Source organism: Sinohyriopsis cumingii, chromosome 14, assembly GCF_028554795.1.
Source record: "Sinohyriopsis cumingii isolate HCF-2022 chromosome 14, ASM2855479v2, whole genome shotgun sequence".
Classification (NCBI taxonomy): domain Eukaryota; kingdom Metazoa; phylum Mollusca; class Bivalvia; order Unionida; family Unionidae; genus Sinohyriopsis; species Sinohyriopsis cumingii.
In genome coordinates, this window is record NC_142974.1 from 42003117 (window position 1) to 42029348 (window position 26232).

General features: G+C 35.5%; 1 protein-coding gene across 1 annotated transcript in view; it reads left to right on the forward strand.

Annotated features, from left to right (window-relative positions):
* The window catches only part of LOC149783632 (DDB1- and CUL4-associated factor 13-like), a 38985-nt gene extending 15295 nt beyond the window's left edge, over nucleotides 1-23690 (forward strand). The window contains exons 4-12 of the mRNA XM_089931879.1: nucleotides 1699-1785; nucleotides 3224-3379; nucleotides 4685-4762; nucleotides 6287-6369; nucleotides 15161-15228; nucleotides 17212-17308; nucleotides 20337-20472; nucleotides 21414-21577; nucleotides 23118-23690. Coding sequence (XP_089788005.1) covers nucleotides 1699-1785; nucleotides 3224-3379; nucleotides 4685-4762; nucleotides 6287-6369; nucleotides 15161-15228; nucleotides 17212-17308; nucleotides 20337-20472; nucleotides 21414-21577; nucleotides 23118-23205 — 957 coding nt within the window. The 3' untranslated portion in view covers nucleotides 23206-23690. The remainder of the gene's footprint in view (nucleotides 1-1698; nucleotides 1786-3223; nucleotides 3380-4684; nucleotides 4763-6286; nucleotides 6370-15160; nucleotides 15229-17211; nucleotides 17309-20336; nucleotides 20473-21413; nucleotides 21578-23117) is intronic.
* Nucleotides 23691-26232: the final 2542 nt, after the last annotated feature.

A 26232-nucleotide genomic window follows, 5' to 3' on the forward strand; every position in this document is an offset into this window, starting at 1 on the left:
AAGTCAAAGGTCATTGTTTTGCATTTTTGTATCTTGCTGACCTTATGGCCACTGATTTATTAATATGCAAAGAAAATTTGGACCAGACCTTGTATTCATTCCAGTAAACAAGTCTATGGTCATCTTTCTGCCATTGATTTTACGGTCAATTGTCTTCACATTGGTGTATGTGTGTGTATATATATATATATATATATATATATATATATATATATATATATATATATATATATATATACACACACACATGTAAGCAAGAAAACAACCAGTTTAAATGAGTTTTTATCAATTAACCCTGTTTGTGCTTATATCTGAATAATAACACTTAAATAACTCAGTATATTTCCTACATGATAATATTACCAAATGATTTACAAAACTTAGCTTTTAGTGATCTTACCATTGTCTGGGACAAGCATCATATCATCTGTAAGGTTCACAGACAAAGGTTATGGCAAAATATTCTGTTCTGATATTACAACTATCTTCTGAAATTGTTAACTTGAACAGGAAGAAAATGTTTTTTTTTATATACCAAATTTGGTATGTTTAAGATGTTCACTATGGCTAAATGGTTTTATTTGCTTAATGACTCAGTTCTGGGCCATGGTGGACTGATAAATACAGGGCAATTATGCATTGTACCATGGCCTACATGGTGGACTGTTAAACACATGACATACATATAATGTACCATCTCCAGTGGCCTAGTGGTAAGAGTGCCCCCCACGGATGACCGGGGTTGTTAGTTCGATCCCCGACCAAGTCATACCAAAGACTTACAAAAATGGTAGTAACAGCTGCCTCGCCTGGTGCTCAGCATTAAGAGTTTAGTGTTTGGACTGGTCGGCCTGGTGTCAGGATAATGTGACTGGGTGGGACATCATGTTACATGTCTGTGGCATGATGCCTCAGTGCTAGACATCACTATAAACTGTCAAACTGCAGACATCATAGCGATATGACTGGAATATTGTTAAAGCTACACTAAAAATCCAAATCACACACACACAAAGGGTGTACTAAGCATGATAGCATGGGGATATGTGTTTGACAAACACTTTTGTTGTGTTATAGTTTTCATAATTTCAGTGTATATTTTGTTTTGGTAATTTTAAGTTTCATTGCCAAGTGTGCACAGTGTTATGGTCCGTACTTAGGGATTTTTAATATTGAGGTTCTTTGATGTTTCAGTGTGGCACAGTGTTGCTGTTCATACTTAGGGATTTATAATATTGAGGTTCTTTGATGTTTCAGTGTGGCACAGTGTTGCTGTTCATACTTAGGGATTTATAATATAGAGGTTCTTTGATGTTTCAGTGTGGCACAGTGTTGCTGTTCATACTTAGGGATTTATAATATTGAGGTTCTTTGATGTTTCAGTGTGGCACAGTGTTGCTGTTCATACTTAGGGATTTATAATATTGAGGTTCTTTGATGTTTCAGTGTGGCACAGTGTTGCTGTTCATACTTAGGGATTTATAATATTGAGGTTCTTTGATGTTTCAGTGTGGCATATTGTTGCTGTTCATACTTAGGGATTTATAATATAGAGGTTCTTTGATATTTCAGTGTGGCACAGTGTTGCTGTTCATATTTAGGGATTTATAATATTGAGGTTCTTTGATGTTTCAGTGTGGCACAGTGTTGCTGTTCATACTTAGGGATTTATAATATTGAGGTTCTTTGATATTTCAGTGTGGCACAGACAAGATAATCAAGAAGTGGAGATTGTCATCTGAGGGACTCATATACACAGACCCAGTCAGCACCACTCTCGGAAAGGTAATCTTGAACATCTTGTATAGCAAAGGCATAATTATGATTCATCTGTTGCAAAGAAAGATTGAATTTGTATCTTGGTAATTCCTTTGGGTACCTGAGCAGATATAACCACTTTACGTAAGTGCAGTCCTAGAAATGATTCACAATAATGTTACAGTATCAGAAAGATTAAATGGTCCTGTTTGCTGATTGATGATCAGTGACGGGCCTGCGAGGCTAAAGTTCAGAACAGAGGATACATTTTGCACACTTGTAATCAGTCAGCCATTCAGCAACTGTCAAACTCAAGTTACTATATAACAAATTTTTCTTCATTTTAGCAAACCTGTTTATAAAACAAATTGAGGTTATGGGATGATCCATTTCCTTAGTTCCATATGTCATCTGGCATGCGTTGTCTGTACTCAAGCAAATTGAGGTTATGGGATGGTCTTAGTTCCATGTGTCATCTGGCATGCGTTGTCTGTACTCAAGCAAATTGAGGTTATGGGATGGTCTTAGTTCCATGTGTCATCTGGCATGCGTTGTCTGTACTCAAGCAAATTGAGGTTATGGGATGGTCCAGTTCCTTAGTTCCATGTGTCATCTGGCATGCACTGTCTGTACTCAAGCAGCAGTTGCTTTTTCAATATTTTTTCTCATAAACCAATGTACCTCATTGGCAGAGAGCATGCCAATCAAGTCTTTTCGTTGGGGGCAAAACGTGCAGGTCCACCAATAGGTATAGCTGCTACAAAGTGTAGTAAAACCATTCAGTTACTTTTTACAAATGATAAAGATTCACCATCAAATATAGTCATCATTATGAAACATATATAAACCTTTAAAGTGCTTTTTACAAAATTAAGTGAGTAAAAAGTGAAATAAAATAAACTTCTTTCAGATTTGGATAAATGATGCAAATCCACAATACCCTTGAGCTAATATCACTAAAAATGGGGAGGGGGGGGCTTATATGACTTTTCAAAAACCACTGGACAGAATTTAACCAAATTTGACAAAAGGAACCCTGGCATGAAAGACTTGCAAATTATACAAATTTTGCCAATCCATTATCACATTTTGTCTCTTTACTTTACATAACATACATAACAAACAAAAATAGTACCTACAAAAACATTTTTTCAGAAAACCAGTCAGAAGTTTCCCATATTCATTGGCTTCCTGGCGTAATGGTCCTTAAATTTTAAACAAATATGCTGCCCCTCAATTCAATATGGCTGACATTACTAAAAGATATCAAATCCTTCAGAAGTCATCATACTCAATTTATTTAGCAACTCTGCATATATTGTTCAGGTGAGTGATATCAGTTCCACTTTGGCTGCTTCATTTAAATATGTGTCATTTCTTCTGCATGTGGCAGTGTAGTAATCCAAATATAATTTGTAGTTTTGAAAGTTTAGATGATTTATGCTTACTTCACTTTCATCTTCAGACTGTATTCCAAGGTATCGATCATCACTGGTCAGCCAACACTTTTGCCACAAGTGGTGAGCAGGTGGACATTTGGGAAGAGGATCGGTCAGAGCCTGTCCGTAGCTTTACATGGGGAGTGGACAGCATTAATTATATCAAGTTTAATCCTGTTGAGGTATGCCATGCTTACTGCATAGAAACATAATTTGTTCGGTTGGAACAACTGCAACTAGTGTAGACCTTGGTCTTCAGTGTGTTTTTACACTGATCAGTTTCCTTACACATGATCAGGTATAGACAATTATGAAAATTCACCCTGGGTGACTAGTTTTGAAATAACTGGTTGCCCAGCAGTTTTTATGGTTGCCCAGTAAATTACTGTATAAGATTATTCAGCAATTTTTGTCCTAACTATAGGCACTCCTAATCACATACAATACTTTTATCTCACCATGTGCCTTACTGATGGAAAAGTGTCACTCACATTGCACATTCATTAATCAGTTCAAGATAGGAACTAAAAGATAATAAAACAGGTGCCTTCTTTTTTATAGTGTCTTTTAGTCCAGTAAATCAGCACCCAGACTTCAACAGGGTTTGCACTGTACCTTGAAAAGTACTTGGATTTCAATTCATCCTGGAAAGTTCTTGAAAATAAGCCTCTGTCCTTAAAAAATATATAATTAATTTACAAATGAATGTACATCATGTAATCGAAATAAATCAGTTTGCTATTGAACTTAGACACAAAGACATAGTGATCACATTCAAGAGGGCTCTCAAAACTCACTTATTTCGACTGCAAGAACAAACTTAAAAGACCTAATAATGTTTCCTACCTTAAATATTCTCAGCATGTTTGTTAATGTTTTCTAATTTCATGGTGTTTGTTTTTGTAATCATATCATTATATGTTTTTTATCTTAAAGGTGTTGTCTAATGTTGTAAAGCGCTTAGAGCTTCTAAAGATTAGGTGCTATACAAAGTCCTCATTATTATTATTATTTTGGGGGGAACAAAGTCATCACTCACTTCCTCATACAACCGTATTACTTGTCAATTTGAAGAGAATATTTTAATAGTTTTATGTTTTGAGATTTTTTTAAAATTATGTATTAAGTTCATGTAAAATGTAAAATCAGTTTTCAATGAAGTATACATATTTTACTCATAAAAAACTTTTGATACACGAGGTTTTAGGATAGCATCCTTAGATAAAGATGAGATTGATGTCTGTGCAATAAAAAAAGGAAGGATTTATTTCATTATTGCAACTCAGGGATGGCCATAGTAAGCTTCTTCTTTAAAAGAGTGAATAATTTTTATTTTACAAAAATGCTACTCTGCTTTTAATAGGACATTTTTAAAATGGTAGCAATTTATATTTAGAAACCTGACCCAAGATAATTTAACTATTGACATTATATAGTTCTGAAACGTATTTCTTCATTATTGAGATGTCTTTTCATTTTTCTTGCAGAGACATATACTTGGAGGCTGTGCCTCCGACAGAAGTATCATTCTCTATGACATGAGAGGCTCTACTCCGCTTAGAAAGGTAATGTGATGTCTCGTAGAATGCATCTTCATAGTCTCACTATATGACTTGAATTTGTAACAGAAAAAAATAAATTTCTGTATGTTTTGTTTTATATTTATGATATAGGTCAATACATATCAGACTTCAAAGTGTTTTTAAACTTGGGTCTATTAGGGTCTGGCATATCAACAGGTTGTGTCCACTGGAGAAAAAGACAAGTAAATGTATGGGATTATCTGTATATAGTTGATGTACTTGGGTGTTTATTTTACAGATTTGTTATGAAAAGAGAGATTGTTAATATATTTGCTGCAAAAATTGACAAATTATTGTGACTTAATTACAGTGTAAACACTGACAAGCTCATGAAATAACTTCAGCATCAATAGTATTGGAGAACAAATTCATGTGACAATAAATATTGTAAAATTATTGAAGTTAAGTTGAACATTTTTGGCAAGTTTATTACTTTTTCAAATGATTATTTTGGTTTATTTTATGATCATAAGTTGCACAAGGAGCAGTTTTGTATGAGTGTAAAATGCATTTTTGGGCTGGGGACATGTGATCCCCTGAAACCCTGGATCGGGGACATTGCCCCTCTAGACCCTGTTGTGAGATAACCCCAACCCCCCTAAAAGTTTTTCAGCTTTTTATGGAAGAGCAAAATGATGTTTGTTGTAACTGATGTGTATGTCTGCACATGCTGAAACACTACAGACTTTGTAAAAGATTATAACAGAATGGGATTCAATCTGTATTCTTTCCCAAGGTACATGTTCATAACAAACTGGGAATTGAATCCTTATTCTTTCACAAGGCATTAGTTTGTAGTATCGTTATTCAGGTCATTAGAGGCAAAGTATGCATGATCCTCACTTCAAGTTATCCTGGACACAATGTTCATTGCCTCACTTCAGCAGTCCCAAATGCATTACTATGACAGCAGTTATACAACTGATATTTAATCACTTGATGTATGACATTAAGTGGAATTATTATGAAAGTTGTAATAGTGAGATATTTTCCTGAAAATTTACCATAAGTTTATAATAAATCTGGTTTCCTGATATTTTTCTTTTGCAAGTAATTCTGTAAATAAGATACTTTTCAGTCAAAATTTACCAGTGGCCTTTGATTGACACAAGATGGTTAACTATTTTTACATCCCATCTCAAAAGTGAGTGGATATAAAATGACATCCTTTTTTTTTTTTGTCTGGCTGTCTACCATTGGTTAAATTTTTGCATTGAACTAAAAGGTATAGGATGTTCTTGTTCCAGGAATACATTTACATTTTTTCCAGTATAATTTTCACTCATTTTTTTCAATCTGTTCTTGGCAGAAGTTGAACATAGCAATCACTTTGGCAATTTTTTGCAGGGCAGTATGTATGTCGTTCCATCAGTACAGTCAATCACCCTGTAGATTAGGGTTGATGATTTAGCTCAATAGTAGAGATTTACTTCTTCCATTTAAATATAAAGTGTGCTGGACAGAAAGAGAGTCCCTTGAACTAACATTGATGAGTACTTTTTGCAGGTAATATTGAAGCTAAGATCCAATGCCCTAGCCTGGAATCCCATGGAAGCTTTTGTCTTCACGGTGGCCAATGAGGATTACAAGTATGTACAGCAACTTTAGTGATGACTTTGAAAAAGTTGGGAATGATTTAGACTTTATTATCTCCATGCCAACACAGTTTGGGGGGATATAGCAATGTGTCCATTTTATGTGCATTCTTTTGTCTCTTCATTCACTTGTTTGTTACTCTATTTAACCTTCACTTGGATATTTGCATGTGGATACATCTCAGGAATAGTAAGTCAGATATACAAAATCCAGATCACTTTGACCTAATTTGCACATTTGAGTGACTCATACAGATCCTGAAGTTGGTAATTTTAAGAGTGAAGTGAAAGCACAATGCAGAGTGAATGAATATTGAACAAAAACAAATTGTAAAATGAATGCAGATGAAATTTATAATGGAAATGAAAGGAATTCATTTTCAAGAAAACAGAGTGTACAAAATGCAAAGTGTAGAATGTAGAGTGATGAATGATATGGGGAAACAGTTCAAAAATGTGAAAGTGTTACTCTTCTTGACATGCATCTCCATACCAGTTTCAAAGTGTAGGGTAAGGAGGGTTCCTGATATTTTGGAGTAAGGAACAAGTGAATAAACATGATTGGTACAAAATGGTTGCAGAGGATGAAAGGAAGTTGCAGATAATTTATGAAGAAAACTGATACTGTTTTGTCCAAAAATGTTGAAATTTTGGAATTGGCACACGTGATAAACCATTGATTGGAACATATGTGTTCTTCCATGTGAACATGATCTTACAGGAAGATGCAGTATAATTGTTGTTGTTGTTGTTGTGGGGTTTAACACCATTTTTCAGCACACAATAGGCTATACATGGCGGCCAGTATTAATGGTGGAGGAAGAACCCGGGAACACCCCAGAAAGAACCACCGACCCACGAGAAGCTACTGGTAAGCTTTCTCACATACCCACATTTGCTGAATCCTAGACTCGAACCGCCGCAGACAGAGGTGAGATGGCAGTGGTCCGTAATAACTGTATTGTACTTTAATGAGTGTGTTATCCATTCTGGATGGGTTGCATATATGCTTTTTAAAAAAAGACTTTTAATGAGTGTATTATCCATTCCGGATGGGTTACATATGTGCTAAAAACAGGCTTTTATTGAGTGTGTTATCTTTTCTGGATGGGTTGCATAAATACTTAAACAGACTTTTAATGAGTGTGTTATCTATTCTGGATGAGTTGCAGCCATGCGAAAAAAATTTACCCCTGGATTCCTGATAAGGATCTTCATGGGATGGCATCTCTGATGGACACTTATATGTACGAGTTCTTTTCATAAAACTTCAGCTGTCCTTTACACTGTTATAAATGACCTCATAGAACTCAGTCAGGATGTCCTTTACACTGTTATAAATGACCTCATAGAACTCAGTCAGGATGTCCTTTACACTGTTGTAAATGACCTCATAGAACTCAGTCAGGATGTCCTTTACACTGTTATAAATGACCTCATAGAACTCAGTCAGGATGTCCTTTACACTGTTATAAATGACCTCATAGAACTCAGTCAGGATGTCCTTTACACCTAATGACCTCATAGAACTCAGTCAGGATGTCCTTTACACCTAATGACCTCATAGAACTCAGTCAGGATGTCCTTTACACCTAATGACCTCATAGAACTCAGTCAGGATGTCCTTTACACCTAATGACCTCATAGAACTCAGTCAGGATGTCCTTTACACCTAATGACCTCATAGAACTCAGTCAGGATGTCCTTTACACCTAATGACCTCATAGAACTCAGTCAGGATGTCCTTTACACCTAATGACCTCATAGAACTCAGTCAGGATGTCCTTTACACCTAATGACCTCATAGAACTCAGTCAGGATGTCCTGTACACTGTTGTAAATGACTTAATAGAACTCAGTCAGGATGTCCTTTACACTGTTATAAATGACCTCATAGAACTCAGTCAGGATGTCCTGTACACCTAATGACCTCATAGAACTCAGTCAGGATGTCCTTTACACTGTTATAAATGACCTCATAGAACTCAGTCAGGATGTCCTTTACACTGTTGTAAATGACCTCATAGAACTCAGTCAGGATGTCCTTTACACCTAATGACCTCATAGAACTCAGTCAGGATGTCCTTTACACTGTTATAAATGACCTCATAGAACTCAGTCAGGATGTCCTTTACACTGTTGTAAATGACCTCATAGAACTCAGTCAGGATGTCCTTTACACTGTTGTAAATGACTTAATAGAACTCAGTCAGGATGTCCTTTACACTGTTATAAATGACCTCATAGAATTCAGTCAGGATGTCCTTTACACTGTTATAAATGACCTCATAGAACTCAGTCAGGATGTCCTTTACACTGTTATAAATGACCTCATAGAACTCAGTCAGGATGTCCTTTACACTGTTGTAAATGACCTCATAGAACTCAGTCAGGATGTCCTTTACACCTAATGACCTCATAGAACTCAGTCAGGATGTCCTTTACACTGTTATAAATGACCTCATAGAACTCAGTCAGGATGTCCTTTACACTGTTGTAAATGACCTCATAGAACTCAGTCAGGATGTCCTTTACACTGTTGTAAATGACTTAATAGAACTCAGTCAGGATGTCCTTTACACTGTTATAAATGACCTCATAGAATTCAGTCAGGATGTCCTTTACACTGTTATAAATGACCTCATAGAACTCAGTCAGGATGTCCTTTACACTGTTATAAATGACCTCATAGAACTCAGTCAGGATGTCCTTTACACTGTTATAAATGACCTCATAGAACTCAGTCAGGATGTCCTTTACACTGTTGTAAATGACCTCATAGAACTCAGTCAGGATGTCCTTTACACTGTTGTAAATGACTTAATAGAACTCAGTCAGGATGTCCTTTACACTGTTATAAATGACCTCATAGAATTCAGTCAGGATGTCCTTTACACTGTTATAAATGACCTCATAGAACTCAGTCAGGATGTCCTTTACACTGTTATAAATGACCTCATAGAACTCAGTCAGGATGTCCTTTACACTGTTGTAAATGACCTCATAGAACTCAGTCAGGATGTCCTTTACACTGTTGTAAATGACTTAATAGAACTCAGTCAGGATGTCCTTTACACTGTTATAAATGACCTCATAGAATTCAGTCAGGATGTCCTTTACACTGTTATAAATGACCTCATAGAACTCAGTCAGGATGTCCTTTACACTGTTATAAATGACTTCATAGAACTCAGTCAGGATGTCCTTTACACTGTTATAAATGACCTCATAGAATTCAGTCAGGATGTCCTTTACACTGTTATAAATGACCTCATAGAACTCAGTCAGTATGTCCTTTACACTGTTATAAATGACCTCATAGAACTCAGTCAGGATGTCCTTTACACTGTTGTAAATGACCTCATAGAACTGTCAGGATGTCCTTTACACTGTTATAAATGACCTCATAGAACTCAGTCAGGATGTTCTTTACACTGTTATAAATGACCTCATAGAACTCAGTCAGGATGTTCTTTACACTGTTATAAATGACCTCATAGAACTCAGTCAGGATGTTCTTTACACTGTTATAAATGACCTCATAGAACTCAGTCAGGATGTCCTTTACACTGTTATAAATGACCTCATAGAACTCAGTCAGGATGTTCTTTACACTGTTATAAATGACTTCATAGAACTCAGTCAGGATGTTCTTTACACTGTTATAAATGACTTAATAGAACTCAGTCAGGATGTCCTTTACACTGTTATAAATGACCTCATAGAACTCAGTCAGGATGTCCTGTACACTGTTGTAAATGACTTAATGGAACTCAGTCAGGATGTTCTTTACACTGTTGTAAATGACTTAATAGAACTCAGTCAGGATGTTCTTTACACTGTTGTAAATGACTTCATGGAACTCAGTCAGGATGTTCTTTACACTGTTGTAAATGACCTCATAGAACTCAGTCAGGATGTCCTTTACACTGTTATAAATGACCTCATAGAACTCAGTCAGGATGTCCTTTACACTGTTGTAAATGACCTCATAGAACTGTCAGGATGTCCTTTACACTGTTATAAATGACCTCATAGAACTCAGTCAGGATGTTCTTTACACTGTTATAAATGACCTCATAGAACTCAGTCAGGATGTTCTTTACACTGTTATAAATGACCTCATAGAACTCAGTCAGGATGTTCTTTACACTGTTATAAATGACCTCATAGAACTCAGTCAGGATGTCCTTTACACTGTTATAAATGACCTCATAGAACTCAGTCAGGATGTTCTTTACACTGTTATAAATGACTTCATAGAACTCAGTCAGGATGTTCTTTACACTGTTATAAATGACTTAATAGAACTCAGTCAGGATGTCCTTTACACTGTTATAAATGACCTCATAGAACTCAGTCAGGATGTCCTGTACACTGTTGTAAATGACTTAATGGAACTCAGTCAGGATGTTCTTTACACTGTTGTAAATGACTTAATAGAACTCAGTCAGGATGTTCTTTACACTGTTGTAAATGACTTCATGGAACTCAGTCAGGATGTTCTTTACACTGTTGTAAATGACCTCATAGAACTCAGTCAGGATGTCCTTTACACTGTTATAAATGACCTCATAGAACTCAGTCAGGATGTTCTTTACACTGTTGTAAATGACTTAATAGAACTCAGTCAGGATGTTCTTTACACTGTTGTAAATGACTTAATAGAACTCAGTCAGGATGTCCTTTACACTGTTGTAAATGACTTCATGGAACTCAGTCAGGATGTTCTTTACACTGTTGTAAATGACTTAATAGAACTCAGTCAGGATGTTCTTTACACTGTTGTAAATGACTTAATAGAACTCAGTCAGGATGTTCTTTACACTGTTGTAAATGACTTCATGGAACTCAGTCAGGATGTTCTTTACACTGTTGTAAATGACCTCATAGAACTCAGTCAGGATGTCCTTTACACTGTTATAAATGACCTCATAGAACTCAGTCAGGATGTTCTTTACACTGTTGTAAATGACTTAATAGAACTCAGTCAGGATGTTCTTTACACTGTTATAAATGACTTAATAGAACTCAGTCAGGATGTCCTTTACACTGTTATAAATGACCTCATAGAACTCAGTCAGGATGTCCTGTACACTGTTGTAAATGACTTAATGGAACTCAGTCAGGATGTTCTTTACACTGTTGTAAATGACTTAATAGAACTCAGTCAGGATGTTCTTTACACTGTTGTAAATGACTTCATGGAACTCAGTCAGGATGTTCTTTACACTGTTGTAAATGACCTCATAGAACTCAGTCAGTATGTCCTTTACACTGTTATAAATGACCTCATAGAACTCAGTCAGGATGTCCTGTACACTGTTGTAAATGACTTAATGGAACTCAGTCAGGATGTTCTTTACACTGTTGTAAATGACTTAATAGAACTCAGTCAGGATGTTCTTTACACTGTTGTAAATGACTTCATGGAACTCAGTCAGGATGTTCTTTACACTGTTGTAAATGACCTCATAGAACTCAGTCAGGATGTCCTTTACACTGTTATAAATGACCTCATAGAACTCAGTCAGGATGTTCTTTACACTGTTGTAAATGACTTAATAGAACTCAGTCAGGATGTTCTTTACACTGTTGTAAATGACTTCATGGAACTCAGTCAGGATGTTCTTTACACTGTTGTAAATGACCTCATAGAACTCAGTCAGGATGTCCTTTACACTGTTATAAATGACCTCATAGAACTCAGGATGTCCTTTACACTGTTGTAAAAGACTTCATAGAACTGTCAGGATGTCCTTTACACTGTTGTAGATGACATAGACCTCAGGATGTCCTTTACACTGTTGTAAATGACCTCATAGAATTCAGTCAGGATGTCCTTTACACTGTTGTAAATGACCTCATAGAACTCAGTCAGGATGTCCTTTACACTGTTATAAATGACCTCATAGACTCAGGATGTCCTTTACACTGTTGTAAATAACTTCATAGAACTGTCAGGATGTCCTTTACACTGTTGTAGATGACATAGAACTCAGGATGTCCTTTACACTGTTATAAATGACCTCACAGAACTCCGTCAGGATGTCCTTTACACTGTTGTAAATGACTTCATAGAACTGTCCTTTATACTGTTGTAAATGACCTCATAGAACTCTGTCAGGATGTCCTTTACACTGTTGTAAATGACTTCATGGAACTCAGGATGTCCTTTACACTGTTGTAAATGACCTCATAGAACTCTGTCAGTATGTCCTTTACACTGTTGTAAATAACCTCATAGAACTCAGGATGTCATTTACACTGTTGGAAATGACCTCATAGAACTCAGTCAGGCTGTCCTTTACACTGTTGTAAATGACCTCATAGAACTCAGTCAGGCTGTCCTTTACACTGTTGTAAATGACCTCATAGAACTCTGTCAGGATGTCCTTTACACTGTTGTAGATGACATAGAACTCAGGATGTCCTTTACACTGTTGTAAATGACCTCATAGAACTCAGTCAGGATGTCCTTTACACTGTTGTAAATGACTTTATGGAACTTACGATGTCCTTTACACTGTTATAAATGACCTCATAGAACTCAGGATATCCTTTACACTGTTGTAAATGACCTCATAGAACTCAGTCAGTATGTCCTTTACACTGTTGTAAATGACCTCATAGAACTCTGTCAGTATGTCCTTTACACTGTTGTAAATAACCTCATAGAACTCAGGATGTCATTTACACTGTTGCAAATGACCTCATAGAACTCAGTCAGGCTGTCCTTTACACTGTTGTAAATGACTTCTTAGAACTCAGGATGTCATATACACTGTTGGAAATGACCTCATAGAACTCAGTCAGGCTGTCCTTTACACTGTTGTAAATGACCTCATAGAACTCAGGATGTCCTTTACACTGTTGTAAATGACCTCATAGAACTCAGAGAGGATGTCCTTTACACTGTTGTAAATGACTTCATAGAACTGTCAGGATGTCCTTTACACTGTTGTAGATGACATAGAACTCAGGATGTCCTTTACACTGTTGTAAATGACCTCATAGAACTCAGTCAGGATGTCCTTTACACTGTTGTAAATGACCTCATAGAACTCTGTCAGGATGTCCTTTACACTGTTGTAAATGACTTCATGGAACTCAGGATGTCCTTTACACTGTTGTAAATGACCTCATAGAACTCAGTCAGTATGTCCTTTACACTGTTGTAAATGACCTCATAGAACTCAGTCAGTATGTCCTTTACACTGTTGTAAATGACCTCATAGACCTCAGTCAGGATGTCCTTTACACTGTTGTAAATGACTTCATAGAACTGTCAGGATATCCTTTATACTGTTGTAAATGACCTCATAGAACTCTGTCAGGATGTCCTTTACACTGTTGTAAATGACTTCATAGAACTGTCAGGATGTCCTTTACACTGTTGTAAATGACCTCATAGAACTCAGTATGTCCTTTACACTGTTGTAAATGACCTCATAGAACTCTGTCAGTATGTCCTTTACACTGTTGTAAATAACCTCATAGAACTCAGGATGTCATTTGCACTGTTGTAAATGACCTCATAGAACTCAGAGAGGATGTCCTTTACACTGTTGTAAATGACTTCATAGAACTGTCAGGATGTCCTTTACACTGTTGTAAATGACCTCATAGAACTCAGTCAATATGTCCTTTACACTGTTGTAAATGACCTCATAGAACTCTGTCAGGATGTCCTTTACACTGTTGTAAATAACCTCATAGAACTCAGGATGTCATTTGCACTGTTGTAAATGACCTCATAGAACTCAGAGAGGATGTCCTTTACACTGTTGTAAATGACTTCATAGAACTGTCAGGATGTCCTTTACACTGTTGTAAATGACCTCATAGAACTCAGTCAGTATGTCCTTTACACTGTTGTAAATAACCTCATAGAACTCAGGATGTCCTTTACACTGTTGTAGATGACATAGAACTCAGGATGTCATTTACACTGTTGTAAATAACCTCATAGAACTCAGGATGTCCTTTACACTGTTGTAAATAACCTCATAGAACTCAGGATGTCATTTACACTGTTGTAAATGACCTCATAGAACTCAATCAGGATGTCCATTACACTGTTGTAAATGACCTCTTAGAACTCAGTCAGGATGTCCTTTACACTGTTGTAAATGACTTCATGGAACTCTCTCAGGATGTCCTTTACACTGTTGTAGATGACATAGAACTCAGGATGTCATTTACACTGTTGGAAATGACCTCATAGAACTCAGGATGTCCTTTACACTGTTGTAAATGACTTCATGGAACTCAGGATGTCCTTTACACTGTTATAAATGACCTCATAGAACTCAGGATATCCTTTACACTGTTGTAAATGACCTCATAGAACTCTGTCAGGATGTCTTTACACTGTTGTAGATGACATAGAACTCAGGATGTCATTTACACTGTTGGAAATGACCTCATAGAACTCAGTCAGGATGTCCTTTACACTGTTGTAAATGACTTCGTGGAACTCAGGATGTCCTTTACACTGTTGTAAATGACCTCATAGAACTCAGGATATCCTTTACACTGTTGTAAATGACCTCATAGAACTCAGAGAGGATGTCCTTTACACTGTTGTAAATGACCTCATAGAACTCAGTCAGGATGAATAAATTTAAGTACCAGTTTGACACACTTGGATGAATCAATTTTTCAATTTGACAGATGTGTTACACAGGGATAAATAAATGTCACAATTTGCCATATTTGTAGATACCATGTTTGTTACACAGGGATGAATAAGTGTCACAATTTGACAAATTTGTATTTTCAGTTTATACACGTTTGATATGAGGAATCTTTCAATGCCACTCTGTATGCATATGGATCATGTGTCAGCAGGTAAGAGTAGAAAAACTGTCATCTAAAAATTATAGCAGGTAAGGGTAGAAAAATTGGCATTTAAAAGGTACAGCAGGTAAGGGTAGAAAAATTGGCAATTAAAAGGCAGGTAAGAGTAGAACAATTGGCATTTGAAAGTTACAGCAGGTAAGATTAGATAAATCATCATCCTACAAATTTGATAGCTTACCTAACAGATCTATGTGTATTACATCAAGCAGTGAAGGTCCCATCAGATCAGACCCAAATAAGATGTCACTTGTGTTAGCATATCATGGCTAAAGCTGTTGGTTCTGTTTAAGAATTTGAAATTTTGTATTTGTATTGCTGTGCCCATAAAGCACCAAGCCAAAACAAACAAACTGCTTTATGTATTTGTATTGCTGTGCCCATAAAGTACCATGCCAAAACAACCAAACTGCTTTATGTATTTAAATGAATGGTATAGACCCCGATCCATCATTGCATTATACAGCCAGTGTTTTCTGGGCCTTTTATTATTGCATGCCTGATACCCTGTCATGAGCAGCAGGTATCCTTTCAAAAATGCCGATATGCTCTAGCCTATACAGCTATGATTCCATGACAATCTGCTGAGATAGACTTGGTCATGTGCTAATTTGTTTATTAGACATGAAATTAGTAGACATTTTCTTCCAGAACACACTCACCAGTCTGTTGTCTGTAATGCCAAGTGTCACATTTAATTAATAATTGTGATCTGCTATCAGAGTTGGCACCACTACTAAAGTAAATATAAAAAGAAAACAGTTTTGCCATTACAAGATATAGAAGAGCTTTAGACAACTTGTTCTCAACAAGCACTGAACAGAATCTAAATAAATTTGACAGAACCGCTATGACATCAATGCTTTCAGATCTGTAGAAATGATATTGAAAACTGAAAGAAGTTTTTTTGTTGATGTACCACTAGAGAAACTCATGGATGTTTTAAAAGAATGTGGTTGATAGGACAAATTTTTAATATGTTTTAAGATTTTTCTGTTTTTAGCTCTACTGGTCATAGAATTTTTTAATTAACATACACACGTACAGAGAAACAGTTAATCTTGAACAAAACAGGATACCAGACAAAGACTGAAAAATCATGTTACAGTTCATGTATCACTTCCTTTATAACAAGGTTTTTCATTTACAAAAGTTTCATCTGCAAAATTAAATTGCAGAACTGTACAATTAGCAACATAGGAATAAATCATTACAAAACTTTAACATGTCATCACATAAATGAAGAAATAATACTTTAGAAGGAAAACTAAAAGTTATTTGACTTGACAACAATGGGGAGAGTTCACTTGTCACAAGATTGTTGGCAAGATTTTTAAAAAAAACAAGATCGTAAACTATAAGGAGAATATTTTGTAGCATGGGGATAAAAAAGTAAATGGAAAGAGAATTATTTTAAATATGAAACAACATATGTACCAAGATTTCAATAATGTTTTTGAATGGTTTTGTTATGTGCTTGCCAACAATATTCAACTTACATTCCATGCCTAAGAACTATTAATTTGTTACCTTGAAATAACTGTTTTTAACACAAGAAGAACATTTTAATAATTAATTCTACTTTTAAATGAAGTTATTAACTGCTTTAAGTTACGTAACTTTCCTACTATATACACATATACATACACATCTCACAAATATAGCCCCCCTCTGGAAAGACCACCCGTTTTATAAGGCCACTTTCCCAGTGCAAAAGAGGTGGCCATACAAGAGGGGGACATTAATCACATAAGCATAGTTAGACAAATATGTAGTAACGGTATTCATGCACACATAACCATGCCCAGCGACCTTTGAACTTGGTAACATATGCACTCATTCATTTGTTAAATATAGAAATCACATTTTGTCTACTTAAAATTGATATTAGAGTCATATTGTGAATGACGTTGGGAAAATATGATTTACAGATTGCGTATAATCTAGTTTTAATTAATTAATATTTCCTTTCAGTTATGGATGTGGATTATTCACCAACAGGAAGAGAGTTTGTCTCTGCTGGATATGACAAGTGTCTTCGTATATTTCCTGTCGATAAATCTCACAGCAGGTACTGTATATATTCTGTTACTTGATCTCGTGACCTTAACAATGCAGAGTAGGTACTGATATTTAAATAACACAGAGTCCATTTTAGCAATCCAGAATTTTGATCAAACTTGGAATAATGGCTTATATAATCAAGATCTCAGATGAGTTATATAGTGAACAAGAATTCCACATAACAATGAGATTGGCTTGGATTGTTGCCATGCTGGGGACCATTATTTCTTATCCAGTTTTTTCAAACTTAGAATATGGGATTATATCAGCAGGATTTAAAATTTGTAATGATCAGTGCTTATTCATATTAATGAAGTCATGCTCATCTGTTTGTCTGAGCTTGGTATCATCTTTCTCGTCCAGTTTTGATCAAATTTGGAACATGGCGAGTTCAGTAATGAGCAAGCTTCATACCTGTATGTGAGGTAAGGATTCATATTTGTGATCAAAACATTTATGTGGTGATCTTGTATGTAATTGGCTGAGCTTGATAGCACAATTGAGACTGAATTTCCATCTGATTTTGCTCCATCTTGGTAAGCAAGCTTATGTCACCATTGTCTAGGTTCTATGGTAAGTGAGATCATATAAACTTTTATCTCATAGTAGAACCTCCTAGTTAACTACAGAGATCATATCAACCTTTATCTCATAGTAGTACCTACTAATTAACTACAGTTCAGTATACATGCATTGTATGTTGTGCCCTGAATTGATTAGTCTGCCACCATCTGGTAGGATTCCAATATGGCTGCGCATTGATATATACATATTAGAGCCATCCGATTTCATGTTTAGTACTTACTATTTTATTATGAGATTGAAAATTATTGCTTACCTGTAAATCAGTCGGTGTGTCCCAATTTAGTGTTCTATAAATATAATCAACTCGGTGTTGGGCTTCAAATTCTGTGATTACTGTCTCATTCTTTTTTGTTTATAAAATATTTTCAGGATTAATGACATGGTCTTAAGATATATTTTATCTTAAAAATTGATCTCACAGTCTGCATTCTTTGATTCTGTTATTGCCATTTGTCTATACGAGTCAGCTTGGAGAAACAGAATTTACTTAAAAACTTCCTGTTCCTAGATCTAGAGACAGTTTCTCATCTTATTTTGATAAAACTTGGAAAATAGTGTATATTGTCAACATCTTGGTTGACTTTGATCAAGGGCAGGAAAATAAGCAAATTAAATTATGCCTATACCAATGGAATTGATTTTTCAGACTTGATAAATAAAATAAAATAATGTTGGGTTGGGTTCATATAGCTTTTATCCAGAACTTGTATGTAGTCATCAAACTTGATACATTCTTTTGAAAGACAAATATTTTTCTATGAGTAGGTCACAATTATCCAGTTGTAACTTTGGTTTTAGCTCACCTGACCACATAAGGCAGCATAGAAGAAATTTAGTGTCTTCTCTCTATCGCAATGTCCTATTCCATCTGCCTTCATTCCTGCTTACAATGTCAAAGTGTATGTGGATGTAGATGATAATGGCATGAGTTCATCATTTAAAATATTGCCTCAAAGTTGCTGAAATTATAGGGCATGTCTCAGAAAAAAGTTTGCTATCCTGGGAACAACAAAGACTTCTTTTCTGTGAGTCACTTGCCAGCTAGCTAATAGTCTCACTGGTATAAATCACACTCTTATGCATACTGTTTGGAAATTACTGTTGACAAGGATGTTTACACTTTTGGCAAAACTGCTCCACTTTGTTATGAAGTGGATTGGCAAGTCCTCAGTGCCACCGCCAAGCTGTGAGGGCTGGAAGCAATGATGCCTGTAATTTGCAGAACCGTATCCACAAGGTCATGGATAATGCTTTTCACCACTCCATGGTTAATGCCCAGCAACAGGAACTTAGCAGAGATACACTCCTACACTCTTCTTTTCTAAAGTCCCACCACTAGGCAGCCTAGAGCTGATAGGGCAAACTCCGATATCTGTATGTCTTGAACAGGGAAGGTTTCATAAAAGGGACACATCAGCAGGGATACAATAGAGGTAATCCTATAGACAACACAATAGCCATGTCAGATGAATTATATATATTCTCCTCCTCCAAGCATCTCGCCACCTGTTAGTGACTTAAAGTTTGCCCTGAATGCTGGTGGCCTACATTTGGGTGCCAGACTTCTTTTTTGTCAGGTTTTGATCAACCTCTCTTTTGCAAAATGGTTGGGTGATCCAAGTTGTGTTGGAGAGACTCAGAATTTCATTTATCAGGCCACCTCCACTTTTGATGTCCCCCTTCATGACAAAGGCATGATAAATTTTGTGAAAGGCATCAAAACAAATGGCCATAATTGATCAGAGGAAGTCGATGCAAGTTGTAAAAAAAAGTGGTGGAAAAAATGAGTTTATGAGTTTCAATTATTCTTGTTTTAATAAGATTTGTGTTTCACATCAGTATGGATTGGCATCTCAAAACCTCTGGATAAATAATCAATTATAGGGCATGTTACAGAGCTGATGTTCCAGTTTCACATCAGTATTGGTTGGCTTCTCAAAATCTTTGGATAAATATTCAATTAACGGACATGTTACAGAGCTGATGTTCCTGTTTCACATCAGTATTGGTTGGCATCTCAAAATCTCTGGATAAATAATCAATGAACAGACATGTTACGGAGCTGATGTTCCAGTTTCACATCAGTATGGGTTGGCATCTCAAAATCTCTGGATTTTTATTTCCTGATTATCTATGTCTGACTATACCCCTACATAATCCTCAATTAACTATCTTAGATTTTATGTTTACCTGCTAGTAAGATTTTATCAGATTATGTAAATTTACATAAAATTACAAATGCATGTGTTGAAACAAAATACAGTCTTAATTTCAATAGAAAAATCTGTATATTCCTAAAATGCAACGGTGGCAACTGACTACATATTATTTTAGGTGAAATATGAGACTAACAGTAAAGTCAAAGTCCCATAAAACCAAAACTTTTACTTGATATTTCAATCTTGAGAGAAAACCTTGTACTTTTATTTTTTAAATATTTTTTTTCTCAGGGAGATCTACCATACAAAGAGGATGCAGAGAGTGTCTGTAGTACGGTGGTCTCTTGATAATAAATTCATTATCTCTGGCTCAGATGAAATGAATCTCAGAATCTGGAAAGCACGTGCCTCCGAGAAACTTGGTGCAGTAAGTTCCTAATTTATTTCGGAAGCGAGGAAGAGCTAATATAATTGCCGTTATAAATGGTGATATTACACCATGCCTTGGATTCTGGTTAAAATTTTCCCAAAGATTTTTTTCTATTGGTGTTCTAAGATCTGCACATTTGCTTTTTGTTTTCATCACATATTATTAATATCACATTTGCTTTTTGTGGACAAGAGATGCCATAATATTTATGATCATGCCTAACATTCCACCCATGGCATCGGTGTGCACGTCTGTCCATCCATCCATACCTAGCACTCATGCGCATGTCTGTTCATCCCTCCACACCTAGCATTTATGCACATGTCTGTTCATCCATCCACACCTAGCATTCATGCACATATCTGTCCATTCCTCCACACCTAGCATTCATGTGCATGTCTGTCCATCCATCCACACCTAGCATTCATGCACATGTCTGTTCATCCATCCACACCTAGCATTCATGCGCATGTCTGTCCATCCATCCACACCTAGCATTCATGCTCATGTCTGTCCATCCATCCATACCTAGCATTCTTGTGCATGTCTGTTCATCCATCCACACCCAGCATTCATGCACATGTCTGTTCATCCATCCACACCTAGCATTCATGCGCATGTCTGTCCATCCCTCCACACCTAGCATTCATGTGCATGTCTGTTCATCCATCCACACCTAGCATTCACGCGCATGTCTGTTCATCCCTCCATACCTAGCATTCATGTGCATGTCTGTTCATCCCTCCACACCTAGCATTCATGTGTATGTCTGTTCATCCCTCTGTACCTGTGCTCCATCTTTATGACCATTGATTGGACCCTATATTATTAATCTCAGTGATATAAGTTTTTCCTTTTATGTCTTTTCCAGCTAAATATAAGTTATTTCGGCAAAAAGAGGGCCTGTTGTATATTTTAAACATTTCAATAAATTTCAGCTGAAACCAAGAGAAAAGACGGCCTTTAACTACAATGAGAAATTGAAAGAAAAGTTTGCACACCATCCCCAAGTTAGGAGAATAGCCCGCCATCGTCACGTACCCAAGATGATCTACAATGCCACTAAAGAACTGAGAACCATCAAGAAGTCACAGAAGAAAAAGTATGTCTAAAAACTGATGTATTTTGTTGCACTGGGGGAAATAATTAGATGTTTTACCATACTCTTTGATTTGCACTCCTATGCCTATGCAGGTGTGTAAAAGTCATAAAATGATTGAATTACTTCTCTTGGAAAACCCATTAATTCATGGACTAGAATAAAATAAATTGAGATCCAATTAATATGTCACATTTACTTGGGTTATTTTTGTAGTGCTGTGAACTCTGGGACCAGTTGAATGTAAAATGATATGGTTGTAAATTCTGCCTCTTATTTAATAATGAAAAAGAATAATTCTTGTTCAGTGGAACATCTACAGTAAGAATCAATGACAGAATAAGCTTAACAAAAAGTATACAAGACATTTGGAAACTTTATGTAATTTAAGACCTACCAAAAGTCAGCTGTGCAGGTTTTACGTTGAGGAAACTGATACAGTCTCAATAAGTGCATCAAACTGAAATAGTTCACTCTACAATGTACTGAAATAATTTTTTTACACCAATGTACTGAAATAATAATTCACTTGATATACCGAAATAATTTCACTTGATGTACTGAAGTAACAATTAACTTGATGTACTGAAATAATAATTCACTCTCCAATTTACTGAAATAATAATTCACTCGCCAACATGCAGTGGTGGCGTAGTGGTTAGAGTGTCCACCTTGGATGCGGTAGGTCGTGGGTTCGATCCCCAGCTGAGTCATACCAAAGACTTACAGAAATGGTACTAACAGCTGCCTCACTTGGTGTTCAGCATTAAGAGGTTGGTGTTAGGACTGGTCGGCCTGGTGTCAGGATAATGTGACTGGGTGGGACATCATGCTACATATCTGCGGCATGATGCCCCAGTGCAAGACATCACTATAAACTGTCACACTGCAGACATCGTAGTGATATGACTGAAAAATTGTTAAAGCTGCATTAAAAATCCAAATCACACACACACATTAAATTCACTCACCAACCTGCTGAAATAATTCACTTACCAACCTGCTGAAACAATAATTCACTAACTAACATGCTGAAATAACTAACTTACCGATGTACTGAAATATTAATTTACTCTTCAATGAAATAATAATTCACTTATCAACATACTCGAGTAGTAAGTTACTTGTCAACATCCTCAGATAATTCACTCATCACCATGCTAAAATAATTCACTCCCCAATGTAATAAAATATTTATTTCTCTTCAATGAAATAATCACTCACCAAGATAGCAGTTTCTTGGTGTATTTTAAAAAAAAGGAAGCATTATAATCTTTGACATCTTGAAATTTGGTGAATATATAACTACGCGTTCTTCTGTTGTTTTATTGACTTAGCGGCCAAGTCCTTTTTCTCATACTTTTTAATTTCCCTACCTGCACAATGAAAATGCATACAAACCTCTCAGTTTCTGAGCAATTTGTAATTACTTTGACAACTAGCAGTTTATAAGTATCAAATTTTTAATACAGTTGAACACTCCAACTATTCACCAAGCAAGCTTCTTTAATCCTTATGGTAAATGTCTTTTCTTGTCATGCAGGGAGGCCAACAGACGAGCTCACAGCAAACCAGGAACAGTACCAATTGTGGCAGAGAAGAAGAAATCTGTTGTAGAGGATGTGGATTAAGATAAAAGAATATAAAGACTTTAATAATAATAAAGTATATTAAATAAATTTGGGAAATTATGTTATTTTTCGGTATTTGAAATTTTTCAATTTCCAATAACCACTTTTATAGATGATACAAGTTTCATATTGTATGTTATGATGAGATATTAAAACCTTATTTTAGTATAGGGTAAAATGCTGTATGATTATAATTGTATAATATTGTTTCTAAGCTTGTTTTTATAGGGTAATACACAGTTTATTATGACTTCCAGACTTGTATGTGTTTTCTCACAAAATTAATTGCTCAGAATGGTGAAATATAATATTTGCCAATTTTCAGAACAGATGCTTGATAATTAAGAGTAAAGAGCTGTGTGAGTCGGCATCTGACAGTTTATACAACGATAAACTCAGAAAAAACAATGATAAACTCTTATAACTGAAATTTCAGTTATTCATAATGTTATTTTGTTTGCATCATTAAAATACAGAAATCTTAATTGAGCGTAGTAATACATGTTTGGAGTTTTCTGTTACGTAGCTATTTATAGCACATGGGATCGTCCTGCTTGATTGTAATAAGGTCATCATAATACCAGTCCATCAACCAATGGAAGCCAAATTTATTTTTCTTAAAAATTGTTTGAATGTTCTTTTCCTTTAATGCTTACTTAGTGTCTGCCTTCACTGGCAGTGTTTATCTTGTGCTGTACACGTGACTCTATTTATAGAAGTGGGTATTCTTAGAAAAGTAGTTCTCCTTACAGTTCATACATAAATAAACGCAATTAATTTTGATCACATGATAACATTCTGACCAATGGAAATGTTACTTTCCTTTACCAGCTACTGGCATTGCAATTATAGCATGTTGAAATGACAACAATACTTTCAGTGTTAAATTGATTGTGAAAATCAGCATAAATGTTTCATTTGTTCTAATTAACATAATTTCTAACTCAGATAATCCCAATTCCCAAACTAATCATGCACAGAAAAATAAATTAATAGTTCTCAAAATTTGTTCATATGACGTACTGAAGTGGTAAAGGTTTTGTGCATCCAGTCAAAACCAGACCTGGTTTTGTGTTTTATAGTCTAGTGGTAAACATGTTAGAGGCACATTCTGGAACCAGATGTTAATAGTGTGTCACCTTTGTTGGCAGAGACACAGTTTGTCTTTTTAACCAACACAGTTTGGAACCAGATGTCAATAGTGTGTCGTGTGGGTTGAATGTAACAATGTGTGTTGTTTTGCAGCAACAGAGTGTGTCATCGGGTATATTATTTCGACATCTAAATGATGCAACCACTACAAAATGGATGGAAATTTGTGATTTCAAAATGATACATGTAATTGAGTAGGAAATTTGGTAATGCCAATCAGAATGCTAAATTTCCAATGGATAACAGACGGCAGTGTTAATGACAACATAGTGTCATCAGTTAAATCCTTCTGTGAGAATTTAATGTTGAAACAACTTAGAGAAACATTATAGTCATTATTATGAGTATTTGATGTATTGGTAGGGATTGGTCTACCTTGCTATTGTATTGATGTTTGAATTTATCAGTTGAGATGACAAGAGATTTTTGTTCTGTTTGCTTGGTATTGAGACCTTTACTGGAGTCCAATAGAACCACAACTGCCAAATTGGTGGATCTCACTCCTATTTATTGGTTTTGGAAACACACTCGGGAAATTCCTGACAAAGTTTTCACGAATATGACTAAATATCGAAGAATTCAGAAAGATTAACCTGTGTGCCTCTTAGTGGAAAGCTGAGCGATCATTACACAAAGTAGTAAAAATGGCACCCAATTTCAAACGACAAAAATAGCAATTATTTCACAAAAAATTATACAAAGATTCAACATTGATGATGAACAGTTTCATCACACTGGTGACAAAAATAATGAACTTAATGAGTATTACATTAATCCTGGAGAAAAATGGATACAATTTGCCTATTTCTTTCTCAGAATAGAAGGTAAGTGGTAACAGTTTACAATCCTATTATATACACACTGGGCTTCAAAAATCTTTACCCAGATGATAAATATTTAAACAAATCATTGTTATATGATTTACATATTGTATCAAATTACTTTTCTGTTGTGCAAGGGTCATATATGACAGACTGTTACTACATTTACTATTATTTGTATTGGAAACAGAGGTACGACTTTCCAACGTGAAGGGAATGTTATCATTAAAAGGAGATTATAAATTATCTCAAACATTAATGATATGCGCAAATGCACTTTATAAGAATATAAGTTGACAGGTAGCCAGGATTGTTTCAATATTATACTTATCTAACCTTATTCTGGTATACGGTAAGACACCCTAGTCTTGTATAACATTATACTATCTAACCTTATTCTGGTATACGGTAAGACACCCTAGTCTTGTATAACATTATACTATCTAACCTTATTCTGGTATACGGTAAGACACCCTAGTCTTGTATAACATTATACTATCTAACCTTATTCTGGTATAAGGTAAGACACTCTATGCTTATTCGGATATAAAATAATACAAGATCCTAATATTATGCTTGTGTAATATAATATCTAACCTTATCTTGGTATAAGGTAAGACACCCTAGTCTTGTATTTGTATAAAATGAGACTTTCTAACCTTATTCTGGTATACGGTAAGACAACCTAGCCTTGTATTTTTTTTTAATAACATGATACTTTCTAACCTTATTCTGGTATATGGTAAGACACCCTAGTCTTGTATATGATTAGGCTTTCTAACCTTATTCTGGTATAAGATAAGACACCCTAGTCTTGTATGTGAATAGACTTTCTAACCTTATTCTGGTATAAGGTAAGACAACCTAGTCTTGTATATGATTAGACTTTCTAACCTTATTCTGGTGTAAGGTAAGACACCCTAGTCTTGTATATGATTAGACTTTCTAAAAACCTTATTCTGGTATATGGTAAGACACCCTAGTCTTGTATATGATTAGACTTTCTAACCTTATTCTGGTATAAGGTAAGACACCCTAGTCATGTATTTGTATA